The sequence below is a fragment of the Aegilops tauschii genome, chromosome 3 (genome assembly GCF_002575655.3).
Source record: "Aegilops tauschii subsp. strangulata cultivar AL8/78 chromosome 3, Aet v6.0, whole genome shotgun sequence".
Classification (NCBI taxonomy): Eukaryota; Viridiplantae; Streptophyta; class Magnoliopsida; order Poales; family Poaceae; genus Aegilops; species Aegilops tauschii.
In genome coordinates this window covers 42,996,262-43,018,879 of record NC_053037.3, presented here as the reverse complement: position 1 = coordinate 43,018,879, position 22,618 = coordinate 42,996,262, and the positions used below count along the sequence as shown (strand labels likewise).

At 45.5% G+C, this 22,618-nt stretch overlaps 1 protein-coding gene and 1 pseudogene across 1 annotated transcript; both read left to right on the top strand.

The window, feature by feature from the left end:
- The first annotated feature begins 4,000 nt into the window (after window positions 1-4,000).
- LOC141020603 (probable ubiquitin-conjugating enzyme E2 23) lies at window positions 4,001-5,992 on the top strand. Its single transcript, XM_073511562.1, has 4 exons — window positions 4,001-4,808; window positions 5,310-5,698; window positions 5,795-5,920; window positions 5,981-5,992. The coding sequence occupies exons 1-4, from the start codon at window positions 4,001-4,003 to the stop codon at window positions 5,990-5,992; spliced, it is 1,335 nt and encodes a 444-aa protein (XP_073367663.1).
- Window positions 5,993-6,201: 209 nt separating this feature from the next.
- Window positions 6,202-7,614, top strand: LOC123497539 (probable ubiquitin-conjugating enzyme E2 23; annotated as a pseudogene).
- The last annotated feature ends 15,004 nt before the right edge of the window (window positions 7,615-22,618 follow it).

Sequence of the window (22,618 nt, the reverse complement as noted above, 5' to 3'; positions counted from 1 at the left end):
TTTCTCTCGATTTTTCTCCACTGCGACCCGTCAGCAGGTGCTCTCAACTTTCCGTCTTTCTTACGGTCCTCTCTGTGCCATCGCATCAACTTGGCATGCTCTTTGTTTCTGAACAGACGTTTCAACCGTGGTATTATAGGAGCATACCACATCACCTTGGCAGGAACCCTCTTCCTGGGGGGCTCGCCATCAACATCACTAGGGTCATCTCGTCTGATCTTATACCGCAATGCACTGCATACCGGGCATGCATTCAAATCCTCGTACGCACCGCGGTAGAGGATGCAGTCATTAGGGCATGCATGTATCTTCTGCACCTCCAATCCTAGAGGGCATACGACCTTCTTTGCTACGTACGTACTGTCGGGCAATTCGTTATCCTTTGGAAGCTTCTTCTTCAATATTTTCAGTAGCTTCTCAAATCCTTTGTCAGGCACAGCATTCTCTGCCTTCCACTTCATAAATTCCAATACGGTACCGAGCTTTGTGTTGCCATCTTCGCAATTGGGGTACAACCCTTTTTTGTGATCCTCTAACATGCAATCGAACTTCAGCTTCTCCTTTTTCACTTTCGCACAGTCTCCTTGCATCAACAATGACCCGTCGGAGATCATCATCGGGCACATCGTCTAGTTCCTCTTGATCTTCAGCAACTTCCCCCGTTGCAGCATCACCGTATTCAGGGGGCACATAGTTGTCATCGTCCTCTTCTTCTTTGCTGTCTTCCATCATAACCCCTATTTCTCCGTGCTTGGTCCAAACATTATAGTGTGGCATGAAATCCTTATAAAGCAGGTCGGTGTGAAGGATTTTCTGATCAGAGTAAGACTTCGTATTCCCGCATATAGGGCATGGACAACACATAAAACCATTCTGCTTGTTTGCCTCAGCCACTTCGAGAAAATTATGCACACCCTTAATGTACTCGGAGGTATGTCTGTCACCGTACATCCATTGCCGGTTCATCTGCATGCATTATATATAATTAAGTGTGTCAAAAACCATTACAGAACATCATGAATAGATAAGTGACCAAATTAATAGAAGTTCGTCATCACATTAAAACCAAAGTACATACATAGTTCTCATTGAACAACATATAACTCTCCAGAGCATCTAATTAAACCATACATTGAAACTATGTAAAACATATCAATGCAACAATAAATGCGATCATAATCGCAACCATGGTAATAATTGATCCAACGGCATAATGATACCAAGCCTCGGTATGAATGGCATATTTTCTAATCTTTCTAATCTTCAAGCGCATTGCATCCATCTTGATCTTGTGATCATCAACGACATCCACAACATGAAACTCCAATATCATCTTCTCCTCCTCAATTTTTTTATTTTTTCCTTCAAGTAATTGTTTTCTTCTTCAACTAAATTTAACCTCTCGACAATAGGCTCGGTTGGAAATTTTGGTTCACATACCTCCTACATAAATAAAATCTATGTCATGTTGGTCGGCATAATTGTCATAAACAATAAATGAACCAAATAGTTATAAAATATAATATATACCACATCCGAATCATAGACAGGACGAGGGCCGACGGGAGCGGATACCAAAACCATCGCACTATATAATAACAAGCAATAATAAAAGTAAGAAAATTAGACAACTATCTATCTAATCATACAATTAAGAATTTTTTTCCTTTCAGAAAGAAGATCAGAATAAGAGGCTCACCACGGTGGTGTCGGCGACGAGATCGGCGCGGGCGATCGACAGCATTGAAGACGGGGACGGGACGTGACAGACTGCTAAACCTAGACAAATCTTGAGGAAAATGGAGCTTGGAGGTCGAGTTTGGAGAGGAGAAAGCTTAAGTAGTGTGGCTCGGGCATTTCATCGAATATCTCATGTGCATAGGAGGTGAGCTAGAGCACCACAAAGCCCTCCCCTCGCTGGCCAGAAAAAAACAGAGCAGTGGAGTGCTCTGCTCGCGAGCGAGGGGGTATATATAGCCACCTCATTGGTCCCGGTTCGTGGCTGAAACCGGGACTAAAGGCCACCCTTTGGTCCCGATTCCAGCCACAAACTGGGACCAATGGATGTGGGCCAGGAGCGAGGCCCATTTGTCCCGGTTCGTGTCTGGAACCGGGACAAAAGGGTCCAGACAAACCGGGACCAATGCCCCACGAGACCCGGCCGGCCCCCTAGGCGCACGAACCGGGATGTATGCCCCCATGGATCCCGGTTCATGACTGAACCGGCACAAATGGGCTGGCTAGGCCTGAACCAAAGCCCTGTTTTCTACTAGTGTTGGTGCCTAGGCTCATCTGCACCCGGTTAGAAACAAATTCGTAAAAAATTCAAAACAAATTCAAAAAATTCCAAATGAAATTTGTGTGGTAGACAATTTGATGCGTGAGGCCTGCTACAAATTTCAAGTCATTTGGACATCTGAGCAACTCTCAGCAAAAAAGACAAATCGGACCAAAACAGTACATGAACAGTCAACATTTTTACAAACCCCCAATTTGTCTTTTTGCCGAGAGCTCCTCAGATGTCCAAATGATTTGAAAATTGGAGCGGACCTCACGCATCAAATTTTCTACCCCACAAACAAAAGTTGGAATTTTTTGAATTTTTCTAGTATTTGTTTTGATTTTTTTCGTCGGCGCGGGTGCAGATGAGCTTGGGTGCAAAAATGGATTTTCGTGTTGATTTTATATAGGCAGTACCTACGATTTCCATAGACTGAGGGATACCCTCTAGATCTTATGGCTAATAGTCTGTTTGTAGGTCAAGATTCTCTCTGCACCATCCAAAATTAAGTGTAAACACAAAGATTCAAGCATGATGACAACTGTCATATGTAGGACCCATTTTATTCCTCCTATAAATATTTATCCTTAGCGGCTACAAGCATTTTCCACTTTCTGTCGATGCGGCAGTTTACTTGCAAGATTGAATCCAACTAACGCACACCCCTCCCTCTATTGGCTACCAATCTAATCTGGGCAAGAGTAAACAAGCATCCGAAGAGAAATTTGCATCCATAAACCAAACATAAAGGCATCCATAAATCTAAACATTAAGCACATGATCAAGCTCAGAGCTAGGGACTAAATCAGATTAATCATAATTATGTAGCACATCTCATATGGCTATTCTCTACTAACTATTTTTATACACTTGAAAAACAACTCTTGGCCGAGACCATGGATTTGCTTCCTCTCTACTTGTCGGCTGCAAATCCTAGTGCCTTGACTCTGTGTGTGTGAGAGAGAGAGAGAGATAGAGATTGGGGGGGGGGGGTCCGTCAGCTACGTGCAGACTAACGAACTTGAGGAGTATCGGAGCAAGACAAACTCGAAAAAGAAGTGTCACAATCTGCCCGAGCATTGTGCCTGTAAGGACTTAAAAGCACTAATATATAAGCTACTAATCGGAGCAGAGGCATCGGGATTCCCCTCCCCGCTAGCCGCCACCAACCACTGAAGCGGCAGACGTGTGGAGGCGTATCCACAGACTCGTCGGTGAAGTCTGGAGGAGAGAGTTTGTTCTAGCCGTCTAAGGTCAGGGAAAGAAACTATTAAGATGGGTTCTGCATCTCCCGAAAGAGTGTACTTCCCTCTCTCCATCTACCTTGCCATGGGATGGCGCTGCACGTCGCATGAGGCGGTGGGAATTTTCGATCGGGTGACGAGGAGAGAGGAACTTATGCGAGACGCCTATGGTCTATCAATTTCGAAAAAGTAAAGAAAATGTATTGCTATTGTAGAAGGAACAAAAACCTCATCCGTATAAGGCTAGAACTCAGGATCATTTTTTTTTCGTCGTGTGCGATCGATCTGTTAGAATTAATTAAGCAGGCCGTGGTACTTGTCCGAGTAGTATAGGAATTCTAATACAATCCGTACGTGGTATATAGCATATATACCTAGCACCACTGATCCGCCGGACGAGATCGGAAAGCAATCGGCATAAGGCCGCCAGCTTCTGGTACGTACGTACGTGCTCTCGCCCGAAAAGTCGGTTACGATGGACGTCGTCCCCGCGGCGGAATCTCCCAATCTTTACTTTCTCGACCTCGTGAGTTCCGGCCCCATGCTCATCGACCGTGGCCTCGTTCTCCCGGTCGGCGAGGTGGACAACCACTATCTCCCTGTCGACAAGTTCGAGCTCCTGCGCATCGATGACAGTGTTGTGTACAAGAACATCAGCGACATCAAGGTGGTCGACAGGAGCCACCTGTACCCCGGACAGTTGGTCGGATCGGCCTCCGACATGGGCGGCCAAATCGGCGTCATCACCGGCGTCAACACCATGCTCAACCTGGCCAAGCTCGACAACAAAGGCCTGCCGATCAAGGTCATCAGGGGAGTGTCCCCATCTAGCCTGCGGCGCATCAGGAGCCTCAACCTTGGCGACTTTGTCGTGTCCGGGCCGTGGCTCGGCCGCGTCGTGGAGGTGTCAATCGACATCGATGTGTTGTTCGATGACGGAGCGGTCTGCAGGGTCAGCGATGCGGAGTCCAAGAACCTGGTGGGTGTGCGTGAGAACCGCCACAGCAGGCGTCGCTGCCAAATGAACAGTATTTTCCACCAGGGGCTGTCCGTCGGCGGGCCGGACGCTTGTTCAATTTTCAAGGCGGCGCGGTGGCTTAATGGCTATTGGCATCCTCAACGAGACCTAGGAACCATCATGAAGCTGGAGACGTCTGGCGTCCTCGTCTACTGGGTTGCATCAATGCATTATGGCACCGACAAGGAGCTACTGGAGGCATCAGCTCCTCCGGCCTACCAGAACCCAGACGATCTAACATTCTTCTGCGCCTCGTACGATTGCTGTTGGGGGCTTGCTGACCGCTGTTTTTTTCTTGAAACTAGTTCCAACGAAGGGGGTGCAGCTTGCTCTCCTGATCAACATGATGATAATGATGATGATGATGAGGAGGAGGAGGAGGAGGAGGAGGAGGAATATAATGCATGCTCGGAGGACAATCAAGAAGAGTGTGAAGCATCAACCTCTCAGGTGGTACCTCCCACGAAGCAGAAAGATGCGAGGTTTTATCGGAAGCAGCTAAGGAAGTTTGTCTTTGAGGGCCATAGACGGGCGCAACGGTCACAAGTCATGAGACATGTGGAGGTGGAGTTTCCCATGCTCGTTGCCAACACGTGCACCACCGTAGACGTGTTGTGGCAAGACGGCACACGGCAACAAGGCAGACCTTCAGCGACCATCGTCCCCTTTGCTATCTGGAATGAGAAAGAGTTCTTCCCCGGCTAGCATGTTGTCGCCAATGTTCTTCCGGTTAATGCTGCCGTTGACGCTACTGATGACCTGACAGCTACTAGTGTCAACAACAACATTGCCGCATCTGGAACTGGACCAACCGAGCATGTGGGCATCGTCAAGAGCATGCAATACGAGCACCAGACAGTTTGTGTATCATGGTTCAAGACGCCAGGGCATCCTGATGAGGCTAGGGAGGTCGAGTGCGATGATATCGTCAGTGCTTATGACCTAAGATTGGACTCTAACCACTCTGCTTACTATGGTGATATTGTCATTCGTATCCTACCATCAGTATCAACAGATGGCGGTGAAAGTGCACCCTTGTTACAGGGAAACAAGAAGAAAAATGCCGTTCCCGCTGATCTTTCATGGGTGGGGCGGGTAGTTGAACTTCCTAATGGGCACGTCCAAGTCAAGTGGGGTGATGGTAGCATGTCAACGGTACGTGGGTAGTTTCTAGTACCTTTCTTAGATCTACAACTATGTTACATTCTCTACTAAACTCATTAGTTGTTGATTTGTTTGGGCGAGCTGCAGGTATCGCCCCATGAGATCGTTGTCGTCAAAGATGAGAACTACATGGAGCTATGGCTTGAAATGGGCGACTGGGTAGAGGACGATGGCATCGATGACGCACCCGAAGAACCGGTTGCTGCCAACACGGTATATATCTATCTTTGTAAACATTATCCACTTGGGGACTATTTTGGTTTCTCCTGATAGGCACCAAATTAAGTACTATTTATACTATGATATACGATTATATGGATGGATTCACCTCAATTGATGTGGCTATATGTGTTTTGACCCGAAACTGTAGGAATTTCTTCCGACAGTGATTTTTATAGATTTTCACCTCAAATGATGTGGCTATATGTGTTATCTGATTTTAGGACATTGATCTTCAGAATCTAGATAACGATGTCGAAAGTGTCAGCCCGGCAATGTCAAGGACAAGACTTTTAGGTTTTTCATTCCGGTCTTTGCTCCAATTGACCAGCGACGTGGTGGCTCGAGGTAAAGGATACTTGATGAACTGGCGGTCATCGTCGTCGTCGTTGCCAAGCTTAGAGTTACCCGCGCCCGCAAACGATGATAGTATCGGTGGTGCTGCAGTGGAGACCAGCGATGCTGCTGTAGATGTGGCCAGCCACGGTACCTGTTGCTCCGATGAATCGTTCTGCTTTCCACGTTTCGATGTACTGCAGATCAGCCCTCTGGATCACCGCTACCTTGACACTACGGACCAGGTAATTATATATGTTAGAAAATGATGAAGAACGTACGTAACTATTAAGTTTAGAGTAAAGAAGGTTTACATGCACAATATGGTTTGTCTAACGCTGGAATCCATTTTACGGCATTCGTTTTTTAGTGCAAAACTAAACTCCCTGACTTAAAATTAGTAAATGACCACATAACATGTTACAAGTCATTACAAAACGTATTTTGCTAAATGTAGAACTTTAATCAACACTCTTTTTTTCAAGGAAATGCAGGGCGCTAGTCGTGCGAAGAGTTGGGCTAAAGCTGTGCAAAAGGAATGAAAAATTCTGGAGAACGACTTACCAGGTATCTGAGTGTATTTCACGGTCCATATGCATGGATACAAATGAATAGCCACTTATTTAATTGCAGAAACCATCTACGTGCGAGCGTTCGAGGACCGCATGGATCTGCTCCGGGTGGTGATGGTGGGTGCGAGCAGGACACCGTACCATGATGGCCTCTTCTTCTTCGATCTGCAGCTACCTCCTTCGTACCCAGATGCCCCACCGCAAGTGTATTACCACTCCTTCGGCCTACGCCTCAATCCAAACCTCTACGAGTCTGGTACAGTGTACCTCAGCCTGCTAAACACATTCGGTGGCGAGGGCACCGAGGTCTGGTCCTCGACGGCGTCAAGCCTCCTCCAAGTTGTTGTCTCCATCCAGGGCCTTGTCCTCAATGACAAACCATACTACAATGAGACTGGCTATGAGACAATGGTCGACAAACCGGAGGGCCGCCGCAATGCGCTGCCCTACAGCGAGAATGCTTACCTGCTCACCCTACGGACCATGCTACACCTTTTACATCGGCCACCTCGGGGATTTGAGGAATTCGTTAAGGAACACTTCCGCCATCGGGGAAGGTTTGTGCTCAGGACATGCAACGCGTGGCTGCAGGGAAATATTGTCGACAATGCTCATGCCACTGAAGTGAGTAGGAAGCAGCCGTGCTCGGCTGGGTTAAGGCTTGCACTCACCAACATGGTGCCGAGCCTCATGGCAGCCTTCACAGAGATCCGAGCCGACGGGTGTGAAGAGTACCGTAGCTGTGAATCAAATTGCCATGTGCTCTCAGCAACTCACTAGACAGACGAATATGTGATTGTGAGACCTTTGGTACACCTACAGATTAATTTGGATAGGAGGGGGCCTACGTCAAAATTGAGGGGGGGGGGGGGGGGGGGGGGTGTGGATTAGCTGAAAAGTGGGGCACGCAGATATATGATTTTTGGTGATGGTGCTGGTCTTCTAATCATTCACATTTTTGTTCTACAACAATTACGTACTCCTATAGGTTACGAATTTTGCTATGCTTATTAATTCATCCGCAAAGGGATGTGTCGTACGGTAAAGTGGGAAGTCAGAATTTTGGTTAATATATACATTTCTAGGAAGTTAAGAGAGTAGACTGCGAAAGAAATGAGTTTTAATTGAATCATCAGAAGGAAAACACTTTTTTGGTGTAAAACTACAAATTAATTAAGATGGTTTTGTTCTTAAAGTAGATCATAACCATGTTATAACAAGTGGTGTTCTGTTCTGAAATGATGGTTCTGTACCTTCTCGCTGTTTCATGCTTTTTGTTCTACTTTTGTCTGCTGTTAATTTATCATGCTAAATATTATAAAGAAAGTGAAGCTATGGGGTATCTGCAATGCATGAAAACAAATGTAGAACCACAATGATCGGAACTGAGTACAACATATGGCACTTTGATCAACAAGGTGCGCAATACCAAATTCTTCTTTTTTTTAGAAAAGGAGGAATACCCCCGGCCTCTGCATCTGGACGATGCATACGGCCATTTTATTAATTATGAACACAAGACCTTACAAAGTCGTACAACAGTAAGACTAAAGCCACCATCTAAGCAACATCTGTCGCTACTCCTATCCAGTTGATGAAGGGGCGCTGATAGTCTGGACCTAATACCAAACAGACCTCGCAGCCAAACCTAACATCTAAGACATGAGGTCCCAACCAGGACGCCTGCCAGGTATGGGCACCCACCAGTCTGGCGTGCTCCTCAACCAGGACGCCTGCCGGGTATGAGGCCGCCGCAGCCACCTGCCACCAATCCATCTTCAGAGTTGTACTGCTGCATCGACCTTGCCCGGTCTAGCTGCCGCCGACGCCACCACGACGCCAGACAGCGTCGACCTCCTGCGCGTGTCCATCACCGCACATCTGAAGCCAAGCCTCCGCTGCTCCATGCCGCCAAGAGTCGCCGCCATGAATATGTAGAAAGAAACACCGCTCCACCAAAGAAGCCATCCGCTGGTCCCTCGAGCCTGAGTGCATCTCCAAGAATGCCACTCCCAAGAGGGTAACGACACAAGAATGTCGTCGTCATCCGATAAACTGATCTAGGGTTTCCCCCGGAGGTATTGGATGGGTTTGGGATTTGTACCTCGATGATACCTTCATGAAGGAAACGATGATAAGGGCATCGTCATCACCGGCTCCGGCCAACGACCGAAGACCAAGTTTTCACTCGGATCCGTCCCAAGAAATCCACCCAACAACATATGCACCATCTCAACCGCCTTCAAAGCCCCAGATCCAGCCGCCGAGATCCGGCGACTAACCGCAACAACAAGTGTCACTGTAGGAGCCCTGGCACACCGGCCACAGCCTGAGTGTGCCACCACTGGAGCCTAGGAGGAGGGCTCCCACCCCGCCTCGCCAAGCCGCGAGAGCCGCCGAGATGGATCCCGCGCTCGTCGCCGTCTCTGATCCGAACCAATCCATAGCAGATCGCCGTCACAGATCCGCCTTAGACAGGGACACCACGCCATGTATGAACAAGGCTCCATGTAATACAACTACGTTCGGTAGGCTTCGAGCAATTTAGAAAGAATTTGATACATTTGGTAGCGCTCGACGAACCACACAGTTTAACCTTGATGTATTTCTCACAAACAGACAAAAAATACAAGTATTTGCTTCGAAAGGATATTGCAAAGGAATTAAATTCTTTGCTAATCAAACATGGTAGATAATATGTACGATCCTCCGACTCCCGCAAACATCCATATACCAAGGCTAATAATCAAAGAAAAATTTACAAACTAATGAGGTGAACAGGCGAAAAATCGATCAAGAGCAACACATATTAGGACATACAAGAACACCAAATTTTGCCAAACACCCATTGGTTTCACCTCATTAGGGCATCTCCCACGGCAACCCCCAATTTTCCTCCCTCGTCCGTCCACTGACAGGGGGGGGGGGGGGGGGGCAGTCGCAGACACGGATGCGGGAGGTCCTTTTCCAACCGTATGCGCATACATTTCAAACACCTTTTCAGCAAACCGGATGAAATTCATGCAAAGACGGCCAGATTTCATACAAACATGACGGATTTCATACAAACACGGCGGATTTTCATTAGATTTCAAACAAAAAAAAGACCTAACCCTAAACCTATCCTACGGTGGCGGCGCCCGGCGTCCAAAACCTTCTCGTCCTCCATCCGTCGTCTTCATGTCCACGGTGATAAGACCGATGAAGTGAAGATGCGGTCTCCGGCAAGGAAGAGTAGAACATGGGAGACGGACTAGCCCACATGGGACACAAGGCCCTGCTGCCTCCCGTGCCCTACTCATCCTCGGAGGAGTCCGCACCTTGTCCGTCGCCGGTAAACGTGAGGTCCACGATAGAAATTTGTGGCGCCCGCGCTGTCTTCGTCTCACCGGGCCGCCGACGGTGTATAGGAGGCGCATCTGCCGTTGTTCTTGTTCACGATCGCCTAGAGTTGCGCCTCCGCGGCGGCCGCTTGCTGGTGAGCGGCAGCTTGAGCGCGGATGACCTCATAGATGGCACGCTGCTCCGCGATGAAGTTGGGGTTCGCCGTGGCCATGGCCGCCACGGCCTTCTCGCTCGCACGCTCGTTGTAAATCTGGCCCTCCGCCAGCCGGTGCTGCTCCAGGAGGAACAACGGTACAACATGTGCCACCTACGCCTGCTGGAATGCCGACAAAGGCGTCGGCACAGGATGCACCTCTACCATGGCTGCGTTGTAGTGGTGCCTCCTCCATGGTGAGGCCGGCATGCACAGGAGGCGCAGGAGCGGAGGCAGTGTCGTCGGAGCCCGTCTCCATCGTGGTGTTGTCCTCGTCGTCGGAGACCTCGAGCGAGCTGGCCAGCAAGCCAGCCTCGATCCGCCTGGCATGAAGGCTCTTCCATGCGGCGGCAAGGACGGCCACCGCATGCTTCATCTCAGTGGAAAGGCTCTCCCATAGAGTTTCGCCGCCTGCAGTCATGGCGGATGCAGTGCAAGAGAGAGGGATGGGGAGGAGGCTTGTGTTATGGCATGGAGGTCAATGCGCGGCGCCGGAGTGGGTTTCTCGACCGGCGAGCCCTCTTAATGGTGGCATACGGACGAACGGGGCATTCAACGGGCGTGGTAGATATCCGTCTCGTCCCGTCCAGTAACACGTCTCCGGGCATTGAACAGGGGCGGACACCGAGGACGCGTCGCGGACGGCCCATGTTGGATGGCTTCCGTTGTCCTGACAGTGCAGTCCTGATATATGCTAGCGGTTCGATGGTGGGCGTTGGAGTTGCCCTTATGCATTTTCTCTTCTTCGTACTGTTTTCACTTCAGATTTTTTGTCGAAAGAGACCACCTGCCCATTGGAATTGCCAGAAAAGACCACCTATAGATGAATTTGACAAAAAGGACCCCCTCGGCCGTGGCGGCAGGAGCGGCAGGCGACACGTTGCACCTGCCGCCATGGGTCGTGGCACCTGCCGCCACGGGTCGTGGGGGCGGGCCCTGCCGCCACGCCCGCTGGCGGCCGCCGGGGCAAAACGTGTTACCAGACTGTGCCGAGTGCCTGGACGGAACAAGCGGGCCTGGTGGGCCCTGACGCCACAAGAGGAGGCGGCCGGCGCTGCTCCTGCCGCTCCCGGGCCGACAGGCCCTGACGCCTGATGGCGCTGGTTCCAATTGCAGCGACCCTAACGGCGCAAATTCCAACGGGTGGGAGTTTGGACGTTGTGCGCTCCTGCTTTTTCTTCTGCCCGCCTGCTTTTGCTTCTTTTGCGTGAACAGATGCGACAGCACTGCGGGAGGTATCCGAGGCTGCGGGAACCTGTTGTGCCGACACTACAGGGATTCTAAAATATCCCGCCTAATATTTCGTCTATTCGCGCTTATTTTCTGGCCATCATTTGCCGTCTGAGCCTATAAAAGGAGACACCGAGGCTCTCGTCATCCTCATCCAGCCATCCTCGAAATCGCCACTGCGCAAAGTGTGTAAAACAATTTTTCAATTAGTATGAGTTGGACTTGCCCGGATCAAAGCATTAGGCCGAGGAAAATGAAGAATGCAAGTTTACCTCCGGGGGTGGCAGTCCTGCGGTGTTGGTGTGGCGATCTTTGCAAGGTGAAGGAGGTGACGGATTTTTCAGATTGGTTGGGCATGAAGTTTTTCATGTGTGCCAACTATGAGGAAGATCCACCCATAGCTATTTCAGAGTACGACAAGCCTCCGGTATGCTTTAACCATCATGAATAGATATTGTATGTATATTGATTGATTCTTTAATAACATTCTTGTTTCTTGTTGTAGTCTCCTCCGCCTCTGTGCATGTACTATCGTTGGATTGACACGGAGAAGCCAGCTTGGGCAGTGACTGAGATTTGTGAATGAAGTCATCGTGCATGGAATAGTTTCTATGCGGAAGAGCGACGCGAGAAGGCAGAAGCTGAGGAGAAAGCAGAGCAAGAGAGAGTTAAAAGAATACTATGCAGAGGAACACCGTTTTTTTCAGGATTTAGGAAAGAGAAACAGGGAAGAGCCTCGTCGCATGGAGGAGCAGGAACGACAGCGAAAGGAGGCTCGTGAGGCGGAGAGACAGAGAAAGAAAGAAAGGGCTCGTGAGGCCAAGGCAGCAGAAGAAGCTGGCGATGAAAAAAGGAAAATATCCACGCTGGACTCAGTAGATTCCTGTGGTAGTATTTTTTATTTCACAATCATTTATATCTTAATTTCTGCGGTTTAATGTAGCTCTATTTCAGTAGTTAAATGTAGCTTTATTTCAATAGTATGATGTATCTTAATTTCAGTTGTACCGTGTCTTAATGAAAAAAATATAGTTTTACAATAAAAATGTGGCATTTATTTCCCTCCACTAATATCGAACGTCGTCCAACAAGTACAACAAGCATAAACTAATAATGCAAGTACAGAAAGTAGCATGTTTTATAGCAATTTCGGAAACTAGCAGTGCTAACACCTTATTTTCAAAACTAGCAACCATTTTCCATCTTAGCCATAGAAAAAAATTGCACAACCCTTTCCGTCAATATTTTCCCGCCAACTGTTTCCCTCCATATGTTCCCGCCACCCGTTTCCCGCCAACCCTTTCCCGCCACCCGTTTCCCGCCATATGTTCGCGCCAACCCCTTCGCGCCAACCCTTTCCCTCCATACCCCAGTCGTTCTTTCCAGCCATTTTCTCCTCTCTACCTATAAAACCCCCTTCACACGGAGGTGAATAAGCAGTCTAGTGTAGTGTAGTCGAGATGTCCCATTATCCTTTCGATCATAGTTTTCACCCTGGGATGAGCAGATGTCTTCTGAGGCTAACCACTGATTTCGGGATGGACAATAGGATAGTTCCATGGGACGAACTCACCGGTAGTGACACCATAATTAATGAGTTGGCCCACGAATTACGTAGGTATGGGTGGCCTGAAAGGACTTATGAGGAGGTACGTACAGAACTTCTTAGGTTGCATGAAAGGTGGAAGAAGGTAGTGGAGCTGAAGAGTGAAACATTCAGAAGGACTGCAACAAAGCATCCATTTTTATGGACTGAAGAAAGCGAGGACGACGATGATATCTTCATGCCGCCGCTTCCGGGTTCTGCATCCTCGAAGGGCAAGAGTTCTGCATCGTCCAAGGGCAAGAGTTCCGCGTCCTCGAAGGGCAAGAGTTCTGCATCGACGGAGGATGACGATGATGCCTTCATGTAGTTTTTAAGCTATATCCTCGAAGGGCAAGAGTGTCGGGGTTCTGAACGCTGGACAGAGGGACGTGGGGGATGATGTGTGAGTTTAGTGTCTTAATTTCTGCAGTTTCGTGTAGCTTTATTTCGCAATCGTTTGTATCTTAATTTCTGCAGTTTAGTGTAGCTTTATTTCAGTAGTTAAATGTAGCTTTATTTCAATAGTATGATGTATCTTAATTTCAGTTGTATCGTGTCTTAATGAAAAAATATATAGTTTTACAATAAAATGTAGCATTTTATTTCCCTCCACTAATTATCGAACGTCGTGCAACAACTACAACAAGCACAAACTAATAATGCAAGTACATCCGAATTTAACGGGACTGGTGCATTTTTATTTCAGCATACATAATGTTTCATACATAAGTCAGAAAGTCTGATACTGACATATGTAGATACAATGGGTCGCACACGTAGATAGATGAATCATTGTAGTCGATGACGGCCACCTGGCCTTCCCTTCGGACCGGAAAGCTCCAAGCGATTAGGTGGTCGAGTTACACGAAGACCGCGACCGTACTCCAGTTGGTCTTCCTGTGTCTGCGACTCCTGCATAGGTGGTGGAGTCTGTAATCCTTGTTGCGAACCTGATGCGTAATTGTAGGCGTATGGTTGTTGTGACTCCTCGGGCATAAAAGATGGGCCAATAACGTCCTCTCCCAAGAAATCCGTAACTACTGCTTTAACCTTGTCGCCATCATCATGTGATGATCCCTGTATGCGTGTGTTGAGGCCACGTTGGGTGTACTCATCGTCCCAATTTACATAAGGTATGTCCTGCACATAGAAACATTGTAAACAAAAACTGTTAGAGGATAATATGTAATATCACTGTAAATGCATTAAAATGTAAACATGACTACCTGATCAGATCCCTCGCATGTACTGTCTGGACATTCTACGTGGTACTGGTTTAAATCTGGGACACGGGTCTCCTCGGGCATGGAGATCCCTCGCATGGAGAGATACGGCTGAGATCCCTCACCTTGAGTGTATGCGCCATATCCTGTGTATGCATATGGGTTTGGGGAAAGATACAGCTTGGGCATCGAATCCAAGCCCATGCCATGGTCCTGAGATGTCTGCCCCTGACGAAGCAGCACCGAAGAAGAGTGATGTAGTGGCAGAGATGAGTCATGTCGTGGAAATGTCGTTGTACTACTCGGACCCTCCCCCCACTGCCCATGGCTTCTACGCGCCTCGCTCGGTCTGGACGACGGCGCCGCACTCGGTCTGGCTGACCTCGGTACTGGCATGTTGTACGCTCCAGTGACAACATCGTCGCCTCTACCATATCTCAACTTTGTTACCACGTATTGTTTAAAATGTTTATGGAATAACTTGACAGCTGGTCCCCTGGCCGGCATGCTTTCCGTCGCGATCTGCCCTATTTTGTTGGCAGTTTGAAGCTGAAAAATATTTGGTTGTTATTTGGTTGAAATGATTATGAAATGATGGACCTGAAAAAATTACTAGTGATTACCATCTGGTCACGATAGTAAGCTGCATGCAGCTCAATATGTCTCTGCATCTGCTTCTCCTGCGTGAGATTTGTTGGTATCGTAGCTGGTTGACTGGCCAGGCTTGTACGCGTGCTGATGCAGTACCACTGCTTGTACGCTTGAGCTGTACTTCCATCGTACGGTCTGCAAAATTGTATAATTACATCAACCGTTGTGATGAAAGCAAAGCATCTTCACGCATCGTATGGTCATCGTAATAAAATAATCTAAATAAAATGTACCTAAGTTGATACACTATATCTGCTAGCGCTTCATTTTCCCACTTGTGTACCCATTGAATATTGCGTTCCCTCCAATTGTAAGAACTCCAACCGTGGCCCATATTGGTTAGCCTGCAAATTATGTAACAAAGTGTGAGTTTAGTAAATTAAAAAGGACACTAACTATTTAAGGAGGTCACATTTTACTTATGGATTTCCTCGTCGGTACATCTTGGAAAAGGTGGTGGAATCTCCTAGTACAGACCAAACTGTCTCATGACACGCTCTGGGTTGTAAGGCTCAACACACCACAGGAACAATAAGTAGCAGCGAGTCAGCCAGAATGCATTATCGGTCAACATGCCTGCTGTGATGGGTCGTATATCAAAGACCATCTGTACATGCTCCTGAGTCCATGGGTTCCATGTGACTACAGACTCATCAAGTACCTCAAACTGCTGGTGGTATATAGGGTAACAATTTTTCGCAATACTTGGAGACCAATGTTTCCGTGCCTTTGTCCACCTGCTGGCCATAGTTACACTGCTGCCTTCGCTAGAGTCGTATGGGTGTATGGGATTTAGTATACGAGGTCGTCCTACAGAGAGGTATTCCCAGGACCACAACTGTACAAACTCGTAGGGGACACAAAGTAACGGAGCTTTTTTTGCGAAGGAAGTTTTTTGTGTGGCATCACACAAGCCTCTATATGTATGAGATAGAATGGCAGAACCGAAGCTGTATTTTGGCTGCTCGGGTAAAGGTTCATCTACAATCTTCTCCACAGTGTAGATGAGACCAGGGAGAAGTACGTCCCCGTGAGAATTTGGAAACATAACCCCAAGGAGCCACAACAAATACGCAAACAGATGTCTTTTTCTCATCGCAGAATCAGCGTAGCTAGATAAATTAAGAAAGTTATCATGAAGCCAGGAGAGTGGGATGCCACGAGGGCCACCAGAACATTGTGATTCTGGCATTGTCATCCCAAGACGGTCTGATATATTTAATGCCCAAGATGGAGACACTCGTGGAGAGACTAACGGCTCACCTCTAATTGGTAGAGCAAGGATCATAGAAACATCTTTAAGTGTAGGTGCAAGCTCCCCAAAACGAAAGTGAAAGGTGTGGGTTTCAGGTCTCCATCGGTCAACGAGGGATGTCAAAAGGGATGGGTCCGAACGTAACTGGTCTTCGCATGATGTGAGCCTAGCAAAAGCATGTAGTCCATAAGCGTCAAGGTGAGGAACGGAAGAATTGTGTATTGGCCAGGTTTTCTTTATAGTTCGAAGTCTGAAAGTCCGAAAATCATGTTTTTTATTTTGGTTCAAAAATAGGTGGCCGGCGTCATGGGGCCCCTCCAAAAGCACTGGCACTTCAGCCATAACCTGCACACAAACATACAAATAAAAATTAACTTAAAAATACAAAGAGATACAATTTACATTAATTAACTTAAGTTAACATCACGGGTACAATAATACAAAGAGATTAAATTTAAAATAAATATAAATACAATAACACAAAGAGATTCAATAATACAAAGAGATTCAATTTAAATTAATAAAAATATAATACAAATATAAGTAGACATAGCGAGTACAGATAAATCAACATCACGCGGTGTTGTTCGCTGGATACGGGCATTCCCTACGTGAATATCCAGGACACCTACAAACACGGCACGCCTTGGTTCTCCCATCTAGCTATGGTCCATGTCATTGCGATGACGCCTAGACTGACGTCGTCCCTTGGCGATTCTCATCAAGTCGGCATTCGGAACCCATTTCGGCCCATCTGGCCACAGCATTTTGTAGTTCATATCAATGCCTTGGGCCCAGAACTCATCGTTCCAAGTGTTGTACAGATTGTACATGTTGAAGTACGGCGATATGTATGGCTCGACACTGATTTTTTGATCTGCAGCCGCCCGGAGCACATGACTACAAGGGTAGCCCTCAAGCTTGGGCTTGTTACACGTGCACTCACGGGACGTTGGGCCGAGGGTGACAGCTTGCTTTTTTGATCCTCTATGGTGACTGATGTCTACTACACAACCTTCTTCTTGTAGACGTTGTTGGGCCTGCAAGTGCACAGGTTTATAGGACAGTAGCAAATTTCCCTCAAGTGGATGACCTAAGGTTTATCAATCCGTGGGAGGCGTAGGATGAAGATGGTCTCTCTCAAACAACCCTGCAACCAAATAACAAAGAGTCTCTTGTGTCCCCAACACACTCAATACAATGGTAAATTGTATAGGTGCACTAGTACGGCGAAGAGATGGTGATACAAGTGCAATATGGATGGTAGATATAGGTTTTTGTAATCTGAAAATATAAAAACAGCAAGGTAACTAATACACTAGTAGAAAAAGGGCCTTTAGTCCCAGTTCATAAGGGCCTTTAGTCCCGGTTCTCGAACCGGGACTAAAGGGTCGTTACTAAAGCCTCCCCCTTTAGTCTCGGTTCTTACACGAACCGGGACTAAAGGCCCTCCACGTGGCCGCTGCCTGGAGGTCCACCTTTAGTCCCGGTTGGTAACACGAACCGGTACTAAAGGAAATTTTATGATTTTTTTTTAAATTTCTTTCTGAAAAAAAAATTGAAATTTTTTTGGTTTTCAAATTTCTGAAATATTTTAACCTCTAATCTCTAATCACCCCTCATCACTGCTCAATTTAACCTCTAATCTCTAATCACCCCTCATCATTCCAAATCATCTAACTTCCCAAACGGTCACCCATCCTCTCACTACTCCAGCCCGAGCACGCTTAACTTCCGGGTTCTATTCTGCCTCGTTTCCAAGTCTGCACTTGTTGTTTTCCTAACAATAGCAAGATGTCAATCCTATTAACCCTCAGGAATTTAGCTTGAGCATGAAGTCACATATTTCACTGTTTGAGTTTGAAGCTATTGTTCTAAAAAACAATAATTATTTAGTAACACTAATATTTCTTGAATAAGTAGTTTGACCATAGTTTGACCACAGTTTGACCAGATATGACCAAAATTCAAAAAAACTGAAATAATTATTTAGTAACACTAATATTTCTTGAATAATTAGTTTGACCATTGTTTGACCACAGTTTGACCACAATTTGACCAGATTTGACCAAAATTCAAAAAAACTGAAATAATTATTTAGTAACACTAATATTCTTGAATAATTATTTAGTAACACTAATACTTCTTGAATAAGTAGTTTGACCATAGTTTGACCAGCTTTAACAAAAATTCAAAAAAAACTGAAATTTGAGCATAACTTTTTTCCTTTTGGAATTTGAGGATTCTAAAAATTTGCAAACAGGCCGTAGTTTGATATATTATATGTTTGATAAATTATACATTTGATATATCTAAAAATTTGGATGCGGATTTTCGTGCTGAACATTTTGATATATTATACGTTTTTTTCTGACATCGTATGCAAAAGTTATAGCCGTTTTACATTTTCCCTACACTTTTTGCAAAACATGTCCAAATTTATGTTTTTAAATTTTCCTAACTAGTAGATGTGGTAACATAACTACATCTCGAAGGATTTTAACTTTTGAAGTTCTTATCATTTTCTTTTGCTTTTTACAAAACTGAAAAGGCAATACACAGGGGGGGTTAGGATTTGAAAATTGCACCATTAGTACCGGTTCGTGGCAAGAACCGGTACTAAAGGTCTAACCTTTAGTACCGGTTCTTGCCACGAACCGGTACTAATGGGCATCGCACCCTTTAGTACCGGTTCGTGCCACGAACCGGGACTAAAGGTCCCATTTGAACCGGGAGTAATGCCTGTACGGTGCCCTCGCCGCTCGAACCGGGACTAATGCTCACATTAGTCCCGGTTCGTAATGAAACCGGGATTAATGCTCTTTTCTGGCAGAACGAAAGCCCTATTTTCCATTGTCACCTCAAGTATCCATGGGCATGATTATACGATATGCATCACACAATCTCAGATTCATCTATTCAGCCAACACAAAAGTACTTCAAAGAGTGCCCCAAAGTTTCTACCGGAGAGTCAAGACGAAAACGTGTGCCAACCCCTATGCATAGGTTCATGGGCGGAACCCGCAAGTTGATCATCAAAACATACATCAAGTGGATCACGTGATATCCCATTGTCACCACAGATAAGCACGGCAAGACATACATCAAGTGTTCTCAAATCCTTAAAGACTCAATCCGATAAGATAACTTCAAAGGGAAAACTCAATCCATTACAAGAGAGTAGAGGGGGGAGAAACATCATAAGATCCAACTATAATAGCAAAGCTCGCGATACATCAAGATCGTGCCAAATCAAGAACACGAGAGAGAGAGAGAGATCAAACACATAGCTACTGGTACATACCCTCAGCCCCGAGGGTGAACTACTCCCTCCTCGTCATGGAGAGCGCCGAGATGATGAAGATGGCCACCGGTGATGGGTTCCCCCTCCGGCAGGGTGCCGGAACAGGGTCCCGAGAGGTTTTTGGTGGCTACAGAGGCTTGCGGCGGCGGAACTCCAGATCTATTCTCCTATCCGATGGTTTTAGGGTATATGGGAATATATAGGCGAAAGAAGTCGGTCGGGGGACGCTCGAGGGGCCCAGGAGACAGGGGGCGCGCCCAGGGGGGTGGGCGCGCCCTCCTATCTCCTGGCTTCCTCGAACCTTCCCTAGCTTGAACTCCAAGTCTCCCGGATCATATCCTTTCCAAAAATCATGCTCCCAAAGGTTTCATTCCGTTTGGACTCCGTTTGATATTCCTTTTCTTCGAAATACTGAAACAGGCAATAAAACAGCAATGTGGGTTGGGCCTCCGGTTAGTAGGTTAGTCCCAAAAATAATATAAATGTGTAAAATAAAGCTCGTAATCATTCAAAACAGAAAATAAAATAGCATGAATGCTTCATAAATTATAGATACGTTGGAGACGTATCAGCATCCCCAAGCTTAATTCCTGCTCGTCCTCGAGTAGGTAAATGATAAAATAAAGAATTTATGAAGTGTGAATGCTAGCAGGTGCACAAGTTTGATCAATGATAATTTCAATCACCTTTTCTAGCATGATTATATGTCATAACAGTAGTTCATCTCAAAAAACTTCTCAAGATCAAGTAACAAGCTATTCACATGTTAAAGCATAGACCATAAACTTTCTTGAAAACTAGCAAACTTCATTCTCAGTCATCAAACAATTACAATTCATCTTATTTTCAGGAAGGGTCTATGTCAAAGCTTTTAATTTAGCAAACTCCACATACTCAACTATCATATAGTCTTCTACAATTGCTAACACTCACGCAATACTTATGGTTATGAAGTTTTAATCGGGCACTAAGAAAGATAGGGGCTTATAGTGTTGCCTCCCAACGTATTCACCTTTGGGTGATGTCAACAATAATAGTTCATGCTAACTTACACCCAATTGGATATATATATCAGGATCTTTCCGACACGAGGTGCTTGCCAAAGGATAAAATGAAAAAGGGAAAGGTGAAGATCACCTTGACTCTTGCATAAAGTAAAAGACATAAAGTAAAAGATAGGCCCTTCGCAGAGGGGAGCAGGGATTTGCAGAGGTGCCAGAGCTTGATTTTGAAATAGAGATGAAAATAATTTTGAGAGGTATGACCTCATTGTCAACATAACAACCAAGAGTTCCCAATATCTTCCATACTACATACACTATAGGCGGTTCCCAAACAGAATGGTAAAGTTTTTACTCCCCCTCCACCAACAATCATCAATCCATGGCTTGCCCGAAACAACGGGTGCCTCCAACTAACATCAATCTTGGGGGAGTTTTGTTTGCAGTTATTTTTGATTTGATTTTGATCTTTTGATCATGGGACTGGGCATCCCGATTACCAGCCATTTTCTCGTGAATGATGAGCGGAGTCCACTCATCTTGAGAATAACCCACCTAGCATGGAAGATACTGACAGCCCCTAGTCGCTATATGAGCGATTCGGGCATACAAAACAGATTATTATTTGAAGGTTTAGAGTTTGGCACATGCAAATTTACTTGGAATGGCAGGTAAATACCGCATATAGGTAGGTATGGTGGACTCTCATGGCAAAACTGGGTTTAAGGATATTTGTAAGCACAAGTAGTATCTCTACTTGGTGCAAGGAATTTGGCTAGCATGAGGGGGAAAGGCAAGCTCAACATGTTTGAATGATCCATGACAATATACTTTACTAAGATGTGAGAAAACATAACCCATTACGTTGTCTTCCTTGTCCAACATCAACTCTTTAGCATGTCATACTTAATGAGTGCTCACAATTATAAAAGATGTCTAGGATAGTATATTTATATGTGAAATCTCTCTTCCTTCAATATTCTTTCATGAATTGTTCAAATGACCAATACAATGCTTGCTAATATTCAATAAATTTACAACCTCTACTTCTTAAATGCGAAGTCATTACTCCCAACGGGGTAAGCATATGAAACATATATAATTTCATATTTATGACATTCAAATCATTCAACCATTTACTCATAGGATATAAGTGAAGCACACGAGTAAATGACAAACTACTCCAAAAAGATATAAGTGAAGTTCAATGAGTAGTTAAATAATTATGTAACTTATGTGAAGACTCTCTCTCAATAAAGAATTTCAGATCTTGGTATTGTATTCAATAAGCAAGCAAAACAAAATAAAATGACATTGCAAGGATAGCACAACTCATGTGAAGAAGCAAAAACTTAGGCTCAACCGATACTAACCGATAATTGTTGAAAAAGAAAGGTGGGATGCCTACCGGGGCATCCCCAAGCTTAGATGCTTGAGACTTCTTGAAATATTATCTTGGGGTGCCTTGGGCATCCCCAAGCTTGAACTTTTGTGTCTCCTTAATTCGCCTCATATCATGGTTTCTCTTTTTATCAAAAGCTTCATCCACACCAAACTCAACAAGAACTCGTGAGATAGGTTAGTATAAACCAATGCAAAACCTTATCATTTTCTACTGTAACAAATCACAAAAATTATTATTCAACATTGCATACTAAATTCCTCTGCATATTTAACACTCCTATCCTCAAATAGAATCATTAAACAAGCAAACATATGCAAACAATGCAACCATAACAGCAATCTGCCAAAACAGTATAGTCTGTAAAGAATGCAAGATTCATCATACTTCCCTAACTCCAAAAATTATGAAAGAAAATTCCCACTGTAGTAAATTTATCAGATCTTATTATGCAAAAGGTTTCAACATTTATCACATTCTGAATTTTCTAAGAAATTTTTGCAACAGCGGTAAACTTTCTGTTTTCAAACAGCAACATGTATACTAGCAAAATAAGCATGGTAAAGGCTATCATTGACATTTTTATTGAAAATAT

What these genes read in the sequence shown, in the direction of transcription:
- LOC141020603 (XM_073511562.1), top strand. Translation starts at nt 4,001, where the DNA reads ATGGACGTCGTCCCCGCGGCGGAATCTCCCAATCTTTACTTTCTCGAC. An exon ending in CTGCGCCTCGTACGATTGCT is followed by an intron (nt 4,809 to 5,309) that starts GTTGGGGGCTTG and finishes ATGACCTGACAG; the next exon opens with CTACTAGTGTCAACAACAAC. An exon ending in GTGATGGTAGCATGTCAACG is followed by an intron (nt 5,699 to 5,794) that starts GTACGTGGGTAG and finishes GGCGAGCTGCAG; the next exon opens with GTATCGCCCCATGAGATCGT.